This window comes from Dendrobates tinctorius, unplaced genomic scaffold, assembly GCF_039654945.1.
Source record: "Dendrobates tinctorius isolate UK_male_01 unplaced genomic scaffold, ASM3965494v1 ptg000164l, whole genome shotgun sequence".
Taxonomy (NCBI): domain Eukaryota; kingdom Metazoa; phylum Chordata; class Amphibia; order Anura; family Dendrobatidae; genus Dendrobates; species Dendrobates tinctorius.
Window position 1 is genome coordinate 6,995,711 of NW_027361831.1, and position 12,516 is coordinate 7,008,226.

At 42.4% G+C, this 12,516-nt stretch overlaps 1 protein-coding gene across 4 annotated transcripts in view; it reads left to right on the forward strand.

The window, feature by feature from the left end:
• Window positions 1-12,156, forward strand: part of LOC141052934 (uncharacterized) — a 33,622-nt gene extending 21,466 nt beyond the window's left edge. For all 4 annotated transcript variants that reach the window (XM_073550265.1, XM_073550263.1, XM_073550264.1 and 1 more), the window contains one exon: window positions 10,391-12,156. In XM_073550265.1, coding sequence (XP_073406366.1) covers window positions 10,391-11,916 — 1,526 coding nt within the window. In that variant the 3' untranslated portion in view covers window positions 11,917-12,156. The remainder of the gene's footprint in view (window positions 1-10,390) is intronic.
• Window positions 12,157-12,516: the final 360 nt, after the last annotated feature.

The following is a 12,516-nucleotide window of genomic DNA, read 5'->3' on the forward strand; positions in this document are numbered from 1 at the left end:
TGAGATTGTTCTGTTAGAGAAAGAGGAGGGTAATGATTGCCTCAAAATCTAAATTTAAGACTCCTCAGCTCTGCACTATTTTAAAAAGTTTTCTTTAAATGTCTAATATTTCTTCAAAAACTCATCTAACAGAAAATATTGTCCCTTCCGATAGTTTAGATTAGCCGCATACTCTAACTACTCCAGAGAGTTTTCACCACTTGTTAGTTATTTTTTCTCCGATGAAGACTGTAGAGTTTGATCATGTCAGTAGATGTGTTATTGTATATAGTCACAGTTTGTCTACAGTAGTCGGTGACCCAAATACTCTGATTTATCCACTTTGTACAGGCAATTTTATGTTCAGAACAATGCCCCATTTTTCAAATCTGACATGTGTCACTTTTTGTGGTGATAATTTTGGTTGCTTCTTCTGATTCCAGTGATTCTATTTTCTAGTATAACTATATCTTACAAGTAATCATGGAGTATGTCCTTCAAAACAGAAGTTTTATATATGTCATGGAAGGAAAGGACTTCCTGACCAATGCAATAAGTATACTGTAAGGCAGCGGTAGCACTGTACGCAGTGAAGAGGCAGTGACCCTTCAAAATTCAAACACAAAAGTCTCTTTAATTGACACACAAAAGCCCAATCCACGCAAGTACATATAACTTCAGTGCATATAATTAGTATCCATTTCACCATTTGCAGAATATATATTATACGGCATCTTTCATTTTGCAGACACTAAACACCCCAGTCTTCCTCTGACTAGTTCCCGTGGCTGTCTATGCGCCGTATCCAAGACTCTAGTCACACAGAATTACATGTTGCAGGCACTACACACGACAGTCTTCCTCTGACTAGTTCCCGTGGGTGTCTTGCACTGCTACATTACAGTCTCTTTACTTACACAGTCGTACAAAGTCCAGGATATCCTCGGGATTGCAGCCGGGCACTATATCCACCTGTTTTGCAATATATACACAAACCAGTCTTCTTTCGGGCACATGACATCCACCTCCGGTTCACCTCCGGGCACAGGACTGTCCACATCCGAAACCAGTCACCGTGAACGACTTGCATCACTGCGGGTTGCCAGGCCTCACTCTGGCCCTGAGACTCACTAAGCACTCACTCAGCTCCTCACTAACCCTTTACTGCAGGGCTTTTATAACAGAAACCTGTAGCTTTTAGCCACATGGAAGATCTGGAATGGAACAGACTGCAACACTATCATACTGCAATCTGTTTCAAACACAACATCCAGAGCAGGTTTTCCCTACCTCTGTCTTGGACACTAACATGTCCAAGACTAACACTTACTTTTATTATCAGTCTGCATTGCAGTCACAGCTACACCTGTGGCTGCCATGCCCACCTATGACCTTCATACGCCTCCATGCACATCCTGGGGAGAACACAAGGTGACCACTACCTGTGACATCAGTCACTGCTTCCCCATTGCAATCCCAGCTACGCCTGTGACCGCAGTGCTTCCTCATAGCCTCAATACGCCTCCGTGTGTATCCTGGGGAGAACACACAGCGCCCCCCAGCTGTAACAGGGGTCACTGCCACACAATACATAATGCAATTCATGTGACCATCGTGACTAAATGCACGTTGATTGCATGTTTCTAATATAAAAAAACTGACCGTCACATACAAACATAAATTAGATCTGAACAGGTGCTTAATAAGAGTAGCCAACTCATATACAGGGTGGGCCATTTATATGGATACACCTAAATAAAATGGGAATGGTTGGTGACCCAGATCGGCACGCCGAATTTGCAGAATGGGCATAACAAAAATTGGAACAGGACCCTCAGTTTACACAGAACGATATGTTCAGTGATGAGGCAAACTTTTTTGGGTGGGCCATTTATATGGATACACCTAAATAAAATGGGAATGGTGACAGTTTTCTTGCGTAGGGTGTCTTGCATTGAAATCTGCTGCAATGACCCGGGTACTGCGTTCATCAGACATCAACACAATTTCTATCCGTCCTCATGTGTTAACCTCTGCGACATGTCAATGGCTGTAAACAAAGAGAAACTTGTAAATAACTCATGAAAGAATAAAGTTACGTTAAAACCAAGCACACCATTGTTTTTCTTGTGAAATTCTCAATGAGTTTGATGTGTCACATGACCCTCTTCCCATTGAAAAAAATAAAGTTGGATCCAAATTGTACAACTTCAAAATGACCACCATGGTCACCACCCATCTTGAAAAGTGTCCCCCTCCCTTATACTAATGTGCCACAAACAGGAAGTTGATATCACCAACCATTCCCATTTTATTTATCCAAATAAATGGCCCACCCTGTATAGTCAAACAAACAAGACAGCACTCTGTAGCGCTATAGCATGCAAACATGAACTTTGAAAATTGAATTGCATTACTACACTAGAAATATGAAAACTTAAGAATGCTTAGTACATAAATTGGCCAATTCATGTGTACCTGGCAGCACTGATAAGGCGATTCTCGTTGCCAGGACCTAATGCCAATCCTCTCTTAAACAGTCTACATCTCTAATGGGAACCTAATGTGAATCCTCTCTTAGACTAAAGTCTACATCTCTATGGAGGGGTAGTGATCCTGCTGTAATTAAAAGCACATGAGGCTAAGGGGCGGTGTTCTTAGAAGGCTAATGCATACAATATCAAAAAACTGACCGTCACATCCAAACATAAATTAAGTCTGAGCAGGTGCTTACCTAGAGTCGCCAACTCATATATAATCACACACATAAAGCAGCACTCTGTAGCCTATAGCATGCAAATATGAAAATTGAATTGCATTGCTGCACTAGAAATATGAAAAATTGAGAATGCTTAGCGCATAAGTTGGCCAATTCATGTGTACCTGACAGCCACGATAAGGCCTTATAGGAAACAATCACATGACTGGGATAGGATGTGGTATATAAGGTTGTTTTTTTTTGTTCAGGATGGTATGCAAGGATTAAGAACCGTCGTCTGTCCATAGAACTCTTCTCACATTGTGGGCGTCTGACTTTTATGCTGAATGGATTACTTATTTTAAAGAGTTTTCCTAATAAAATTTGAAACCTTTTAGCAGACTGCCTGAGCTGGATTACCTATTGAATTAAGTAAAATTTGGTATTCACACTTGAAAAAATGTTCCGCTTGTCCAAAATACGGTATTCAGCTGAGGAGACATAAGCCTCCTGATAGTGAGTGAGAGGATGCCACTTTTGTTTATTTTTCCTATTCCTCCTCCTCCTCTTCATCAAGTGGTACCGACCTGCCACGCAGACGCCCCACGACAGAAAATGAGCCAGCGTCCTCTGTTAGTAAGCCCCTGTGACCCTCACCTCCTTGACCCTACTGGCCTCAGAGAAATTGACTTTTCCAAAATCTTTTTCACTGAGGATTTTGTAAATCTCATGATGTCCCAGACAAATTTGTATTCCCATCAATTTTTATCCCAAAATCCCACTTCATCATTTGCCAACTGGACCCCTGTAGACACCGTAGCAATTATGAGGTTGTGGAGCCTTGTTTTTCGCATGGGGATAGTGAAGAAGCCAAAATTTTGGCAATATTGAGTTGGTATTTCATATAACACTCCACTGTTTCGCATGGCTATGCCACGGACACACTTTTGAGGCCATGCAGAAATTTTTATATTGCAACGATAATGCACAATGTCCTCCCCAAGATGACCCCACCTCTGACTGTCTTTTCAAATTTCGGCCGGTTAGGCTACTTTCACACATCCGGTGTGTGGGGTCCGGCGGCGTGCGGCGAAAAGCCGGGCCGCCGGATCCGGCCTGCAGCCGTGACACCGGATGTGTGTGCGGCGTCTGATACGGCTCGGACGTGATTTAAAGGAGCCGCAGCAGGAGGTGGACAGAGACAGCCACTGAGAGAGACAGCTGCTGAAAGGGAGGTGAGGGGAGGGTAGGAGAGGAGAGGGGAGGGGAGAGGAGAGGGGAGGGGAGAGGAGAGGGGGTTGGAGAGAGAGAGAGACATGTGGGGTTAACACTCAGTGTCCGGGCGAGAGAATCTCTCTCTCTTGCCGGGCACTTGTGGGGTTAACCCCACAGAGAGATCTCTCTCTCTCACCCAGACACTGTGAGTGTTAACCCCACAAGTGCCCGGCGAGAGAGATCTCTCACAAGTGTCTGGGTGAATCCAAGGGGAGTTTGTAGCTATATTCCGCGCTGCCGCTTTAGACAAATTCCAGGAGAATGCTGTATGATTGCAGTGGTTTTATTCTACGCGTTTCAGGGGTCTCATGCCCCCTTCATCAGGAAATACCACCAAGGTATTTCCTGATGAAGGGGGCATGAGACCCCTGAAACGCGTAGAATAAAACCACTGCAATCATACAGCATTCTCCTGGAATTTGTCTAAAGCGGCAGCGCGGAATATAGCTACAAACTCCCCTTGGATTCATCATTTCTTTGGTCACTGAAGACCTGTGGATCTGCAGCAGCCGCTACCTACACGCTCTTATCTCATCCTAACCAGGTGAGCATATTTCATGATATACTGTCTTTTGTAACGTGGATAAGACCCTATTGCGCTTTTTTGTCTCCCCCTTTTTTTGCAATAAGTGTCTGGGTGACAGAGATCTCTCTCTCTCTCACCGGGCACTTGTGGGGTTAACATTCACAGAGTCCGGGCATGCGCTGTGGAAAAAGCCGGTCCGGCGCTGAGAAAAAACGTTGCAGAGAACGTTTTTTCCAGACGCCGGACCGGCTGTTTTTGCCTGATCTGGCAAAAACCGGATACGCCGCATAGGCATCAGGCGCGATGCGGCGATAATGAAACTCTATGGGGAAAAAAACGGATCCGGTGGCAACAGGCGCCGGATCCGGTTTTTACACTTTTCGCCGCATCGCGCCTGATGCACAAAAACTGATGTGTGAAAGTAGCCTAATTGATCACTTCATAAACAAGTATGCTGGGGTGTACATTCCCCAATGGAACACCTGCGTAGATGAGTCCCTAATACATTTCAAGGGGAGGCTCAAATTCCTGCATTACCTGCAAAGTAAAAGTTTGAAGTACATAATTAAAGTCTACAAGCTGAGTGAGAGTACCTCAGGGTACACTCAAGGGTTTATGGAGGGAAGGACACCAAGATTCAACCCCCTCCCATCCTGGGAGTGAGTGCGAAAATGGTGTGGGAATTAGTGCACCTACTGCTGGATCAAGCTTATCACCTCTATGTATAACTTTTATACCAGCATCCCACTCATCTGAGACCCTCTCTGCCAGAGATATCGCAGCATCCAATACTATGTGCAAAAATCAGAGAGGACTCCCTAGGATGCTAATTGGGCAGCTGCTCAGAAAGGCTTGGAGCAGAGCCCAATGCAGTGACAATATGCTGGTGGTCAAAAACAAGGACAAGAGGGATATCTTTTTCTTGACCATTATAAATGGTGACGGCAACACCCCACCGCTGTACGAGGTTTCTCTACACTGGTCCCCAAACTAGACTGTGTCTGGCGAACAACAAGAACATGGGGGGAGTTGAACTCTCTAATCAAGTCTTCCCACAGTGCCATGCAGATAGCTAAGGTGTGGTTCAAGAAGCTGGCCGTGCACATCGTAGCGATGGCATTGTAAAACACTTTTATTATATCATGATTTTCAGGCCAAACTGGTACGTACCTTCAGTTTCAGGAGGTTGTGATCAAGGCCCTAATATTTGGAAATCAGGAAGGATGGGGCACAGTATGTCTGGAACTGAAGGTGCCAGTATTGTACCAGGGCAACATTTCCCTGGTGAGGTCCCTCAAACTGCAAAGAGACGAAGGTCGCAAAAAAGGTGCAAAGTGTGTTACAGAAGGGGATATGAAAGGCCTCAATTTGTTAGCGTGATACCTGCCCCAAGAAACTTCTGTGTATGAAATGCTTTCAGAGTCGACCACTCATCCATGTACTACTAAATTTATTTCTGATTTGCACAACTTACGTATGCCAACCTGATGCACTCTACACTACTAGGACAACCTTATGTGTACTGTACATCAATCACGTACAGTGAAGGAAATAAGTATTTGATCCCTTGCTGATTTTGTAAGTTTGCCCTCTGACAAAGACATGAACAGTCTATAATTTTAAGAGTTGGTTAATTTTTAACATTGAGAGATAGAATATCAAAAATAAAATCCAGAAAATCACATTATATAAATTTGATATAAATTTATTTGCATTTTGCAGTGAGTAATAAGTATTTGATCCCCTACCAACCATTAAGCGTTATGGCTCCTACAGACCAGTTAGACGCTCCTAATCAACTTGTTACCTGCATTAAAGGCAGCTGTCTTACTTAGTCATCTTTATAAAAGACTCCTGTCCACTGACTTAATCAGTCAGACTCTAACCTCTACAACATGGGCAAGACCAAAGAGCTTTATAAGGATGTCAGGGACAAGATCATAGAGCTTCTGTCAGAAAAATATGAAGTATTTCCTGTTGCCCTAAGGTACACATACTGAGCTCCTGCTGCCCCACACCCATTTGGTTTGTGCAGTGTAACACTGAGTTTCTCATGCTGCATTCCTCCCTCGCAGTGCAGTCCTCCCTCTGCCTCTGAGAAATACTATCCACTCCCCCCCCCTTCACCAAAATTTAGATTTCCTTTGTCTATTCCAGGTCGAATTTAGGGTTTTGCCACCAAGCTCTGAGTTGCCAAGCGACAGCCTCAAAATCTTAATGATTTAGAGATGATCTGCAATGAGGAGTGGACAAAAATTCCTCCTGACATGTGGGCAAACCTCATCATCAACTACAAAAAGCGTCTGACTGCTGTGCTTGCCATCAAGGGTTTTGCCACCAGGTATTAAAGGGAATCTGTCACCCCTTTTTTCGACTATGAGCTGCTGGCATCGCCATCAGGGGCTTATCTACAGCATCAACAGGGCAGAGCAGTGCACCTGCGCAGGAGCCACGACAGGAAGGAAAAAAGAGGACGGCATCGTATGAAGATGGGAGGCGCCAGACCGCGACACCCATCGGACCGGACGCCGGGGTGAGTATAATCTCTTTTTTTCTTATCTTTCAGGTTACATCAGGGGCTTATCTACAGCATTACAGAATGCTGTAGATAAGCCCTTGATGGCGGTGCCGGCAGCTCATATTCGAAAAAAGGGGTGACCGATTCCCTTTAAGTCTTGTTTGCCAGAGGGATCAAATACGTATTACGTATTTCTCACTGCATAATGCAAATAAATTTATGCAATTTATACAATGTGATTTTCTGGATTTTTGATATTCTAGCTCACAATGTTAAAAATAACCTACCCTTAAAACTATAGACTGTACATGTCTTTGTCAGTGGGCAAACTTACAAAATCAGCAAGCGATCAAGTAATTATTTCCTTCACTGTATGTCAACCTGATGCACTCTACACTACTCACATATACCAACCTGATGGGCTCTGCACAGCACAACTCACGTGTGGCAACCTGATGCACTCGACACAACTTACGTATGCCACCACATTATTTAACTTGCATACCAGGAAAACAATAGCTCAATTTCAATGTCACTTGTGGGGAAGTTCCACTGTTTAGGCACACCAGGGGCTCACCAAAGGTAAAATGATGCCCCAGACCATTCTAAACTACACTCCTTCATTTCTGAGCCCTACCCTGCGCCCAAACTGTAGTTTCCTCCCACATATGGGATTTCAGCATACTCAGGAGAAATTGCGCAACAATCTCTGACGTCCATTTTCTTCTGTTACCTTTGTGAAACTGCAAAAATTGGTGGAAAAAAATTGAAATGTTCATTTTTACCTTTCACATTGCTTTAATTCCTGTAAAGCACATGAAGGGTCAATACACTTCTTGAATGTGGTTTTGAGCAATTTGAGAGGTGCAGTTTTTAGAATAGTGTCACTTTTGGTTATTTTCTGTCACATAGGCCCCTCAAAGTCACTTCAAATATGATGTGGTCCCTAAAAAAATGGTTTTGTAATTTTTTTGGGGGAAAATGAGAAATTGCTGATCAAATATGATCCCCTCTTACTTCCTTACAAAAAAAAAGTTAAGTTTCAAAAATTGTGCTAATGAAAAGTAGACATCGGAAATGTTATTTAATAACTATTCTGTGTGACATATCTCTCGGGTTTAAGGGCATAAAAATGAAATGTTTGAAAAATGCAAAATTGTAGTCAAATTTACTATATTTTGACAAAAGCAAGTCACATCGAACAAATCTTACCACTGTCTTGAAGCACAACATGTCAATAAAAACATTCTCATGATCAGTAGGATCTGTTGAAGCGTTCCAGGGTTATTACCACATATAGAGGCACTGGTCAGAATTGTAAAATTTGGCCTGGCCATGAAGATGAAAACGGGCTCAGGGGTGAAGGTGTTAATATATTTTGCATTTATTTTTTAAAATACCGTATATACTCAAGTATAAGCTGAGGCCCCTAATTTTGCCACAAAAAAACTGGGAAAACTTAATGACTCGAGTATAAGCCGAGGGTGGTGCTGCACAAGGTTTAATGGTGGTCCAAAAAGATGCTCCATAGATAAATACCCCCCATAAAATGCTGCACAAGGGTTAATGATGGCCCAAGAAGATGCTCCATGGATAAATACCCCCCATAAAATGCTGCACAAGGGTTAATGATGGCCCAAGAAGATGCTCCATGGCTAAATACCCTCCATAAAATGCTGCACAAGGGTTAATGGTGGCCCAAGAAGATGCTCCATAGATAAATAACCCCATAAAAGGCTGCACAAGGGTTAATGGTGGCCCAAGAAGATGCTCCATAGATAAATACCCCCCATATATTGCCGCTGCTGCAATTAAAAAAAAAAAAGACATACTCTCCTCTCATCGCTGGAGGCCAGGTGCCGGCATCCTGACCTGAACGTCACAGTCAGAGGACTCGGAGGACAGAGCGGCGCAAGGCGGTGGAACAGGGACAGGTGAATATGCCCCCCCCCCCCCCCCCGTCAAACTCACCCACCCCTGGAGCACGGTCTCTGCAGCCCCTCTTCTCCCATGGTCTTGGCGCTGCAGCTCTTCCTGGTTTAGCGGTTACGTGGTACCGCTCATTAAAATCATGAATATGTGCATATTCATGACTTTAATGAACGGTACCACGTGACCACTGAAAGCAGGAAGAGCTGGGGCGCCGAGACCATGGAGAAAAGGGGCTGCAGAGACCGTGCGCCAGGAGTGGGTGAGTATTATCTCTGACACCACCGCTCCCCCGCTGACACCCTTATATGACTCGAGTATAAGCCAAGAGGGGGAACTTTCAGCCCAAAAAAATAGATTGAAAATCTCGGCTTATACTCGAGTATATACGGTATCTGAAAATTGCAAATTAATTTAGAAAGATTTGTCATTTTCAAACTTTAAATTTGTATACTTCTTAATCAGATAGTGATACCACACAAAATAGTTAATAAATAATATTTAGTGTTTCTACTTTAGGTCGGCAGCATTTTTTACAACATGCTGGTTTATTTTTTCACATTCTTTTTTGGATGATAGAAGTCTTACAAGTTTAGCAACAAGTCTTTGAAATTAGTTTAGGGGGCCTAGATTTTAGAACCAGGATTGCAGAGAAAATACAAAATCAGAAGACACGAGTAGTCGGTAAACAGGCCAGAATCCCAACAGGGTCAAATGCAGAAGCTGGGAGCTGAGCACACAGAATTGAACCTGAGGAGAACAAGGCTGTATCTGGTGGCATCTTCCAACAATGTGCTTGGAGCTTTAGTAAAGTGTGTTGCTTGACAATTTGGCTGAAGTGGAGAGTTTATTACTCCACCTGAACTTGCCCATACACCCATAGTCCAGACTGGATGGTTCTACTGGTCCCGGCCATCTATTTCTTAGGGGTTGAAAAGAGCTGCCCTTCTCAGAGCTTCTGGTTCCAGTGTCACCTCCATCACAAGCGCCGGCAGAATGAATGATAGCAGTCACTGGTGATAGCGGACAACACAGGAGCAGATCCCAGAGGAGATGTGACACACCATTTGCAGAAGCCCTGTTACAGAATAGCAGGAAACCACAACAGTAGAAAACCCCATAAAGTTACTCCATTTTGTAAATTATAACCATCAGCAATTTAATCTATAGGAGTAGTGACTATTTTGACACCTGAGTGGTGGCTTGTGTTTTTCAGAACGAGTAAAACATTTTATAAGTATTATTTTCACCTACCTAACTTTTTTGGTGGCTTTTTATTCCAATATTTGGGAGGCAGAATGAACAAACAGTTGAATACCATGTTCCACTGGCTCATGCTATGAGGTCTTCTATTAGACTGTTATTTTTAGACACCTTTTTATGGATGTTTTGAGTAGAAATATTCAAAATTATGAATTTCAAGTATATTTTATGAAAAAATAATAATTGATTGTATTCTTGGCAGATGACTGTACCAGGAGATCAGAGGAACAAATGACCTCTTCAGTTTTTAAATCAGATGAACTTGAGATCATACAGGATACAACTGAAGTGAATGCCATTACTCCAGATACACCATCATCCCTTCACATCAAAGATCTGTTGTCTGAGCCTTTGAAAAAAGTCCTATCTTCTGATTCATTACAGACTACTAAGAAAAATAAATGTCAGAAAAGAGGCATTAAAAAGAGAACTGCTATTAAATCAAATAAGACAATTTCAAATTCAGAATATGGAAATAGTTTTCCCCTCGAAACATCTTTGGTTAATCATCAAAAAATTCACACAGAGAAGAGATTTTCCTGTTCCACATGTGGGAGAAATTTTAAACAGAAATCAGATCTTGTTATTCATGAGAGAATTCATACTGGGGAGAAGCCATATTCATGTTCAGAATGTGATCAATGTTTTAAAGTGAAATCAAAACTTATTAGACATCAGAAAACTCACACAGGGGAGAAGCCACATCTATGTTCAGAATGTGGGAAATGTTTTACCCATAAATCTTATCTTGTTATTCACCAGAGAACTCACACAGGGGAGAAGCCATATTTATGTTCAGAATGTGGGAATTGTTATGCACACAGATCACATCTTGTTACACACCAGAAAACTCACACAGGGGAAAAGCCTTTTTCATGTTCAGAATGTGGGAAATGTTTTGTAGATAATCCACACCTAGTTAGACATCAAAGAACTCACACAGGGGTGAAGCCTTTTTCATGTTCCGAATGTGGGAAATGTTTTAGTCAGAAATATTGTCTTGTTTTTCACCAGAAAACTCACACCGGAAAGATGACACATTCATGTTCAGAATGTGGGAAATGTTTTGGACAGAGATCATATCTTGTTACACACCAGAGAACTCACACAGGAGAGAAGCCTTATTCATGTTTAGAATGTGGGAAATGTTTTAGACTGAAATCTTGGCTTGTTAGTCATCATAGAACTCACACGGGGGAGAAGCCTTTTTCGTGTTCAGAATGTGGTAAATGTTATAGACACAGATCATATCTTGTTAGTCACCAGAGAACTCACAAAGAGGGAAAGCCTTTTTCATGTTCAGACTGTGGGAAATGTTTTGTATTGAAATCACATTTTGTTAGACACCAGAAGACTCACACTGGGGAGAAGCCTTTTTCATGTTCAGAATGTTGGAAATGTTTTACTAGTAAATCATTTCTTGTTGCACATCAAAGAATTCACACAGGGGAGAAACCATATTCATGTTCAGAATGTGGGAAATGTTTTTTATTTAAATCATATCTTGTTAGACATCAGAAAACTCACACAGGGGAGAAGCCTTTTTCCTGTTCTGAATGTGGAAAATGTTTTTTGCTTAAATTATATCTTGTTAGACACCAGAGAACTCACACAGGGGAGAAGCCTTTTTTCTGTTCAGAATGTGGGAAATGTTTTACTCAAAAATGGCACCTTCTTGAACATCTAAAATCCCACACGGCAGAATCCGATATCATACCTAGAATGTGAAAAATGAATTGGTGGAAATTATATTTTGTTGACCATCAAAAATAATAACCACAGGGAGAAACTATATGTGTTATTGACAAATTGTACAAAAAAACATTGTAGCAATGCTGCTCACCTGGGATATAACAGGAACCGGTTTTATTTAAAGTCTGGCTGGTTTATTTCCGTCCTCATAAACCGCACCACAGGAAACTCAAAGCCTTTTTCCAGCATACAATAAAACATAATGCAACAAGTCCATACAGTAGTGCTGGTTACTCCACTTAACTTTTTGGTCCTTTTGCAAAAGCACTCAATCCAGGAGATCTACACACTTCCATATACACGACCCATCTGTGAGACAAAACAGGTCTCATTTTACCCAGTGAACCACACGCAGGGGTGGAGATGTGGTGAGCAGCTGCTCATATTCATCCTGTCGTGTCGTTTATTCCGGACACTAAAAACCGGACTCCTTCCCAGAAATCGCGCGTTTTTTCCCGCACGATTTCACCGCGATTATGATCGCGATTTTGCCGGGATTTTCGCGTGCGATATTCAAGCACTTTCAAAGCGATTTGAAGCATCGCTTGGAAACTGATTGACAGGTTGGTCACACTC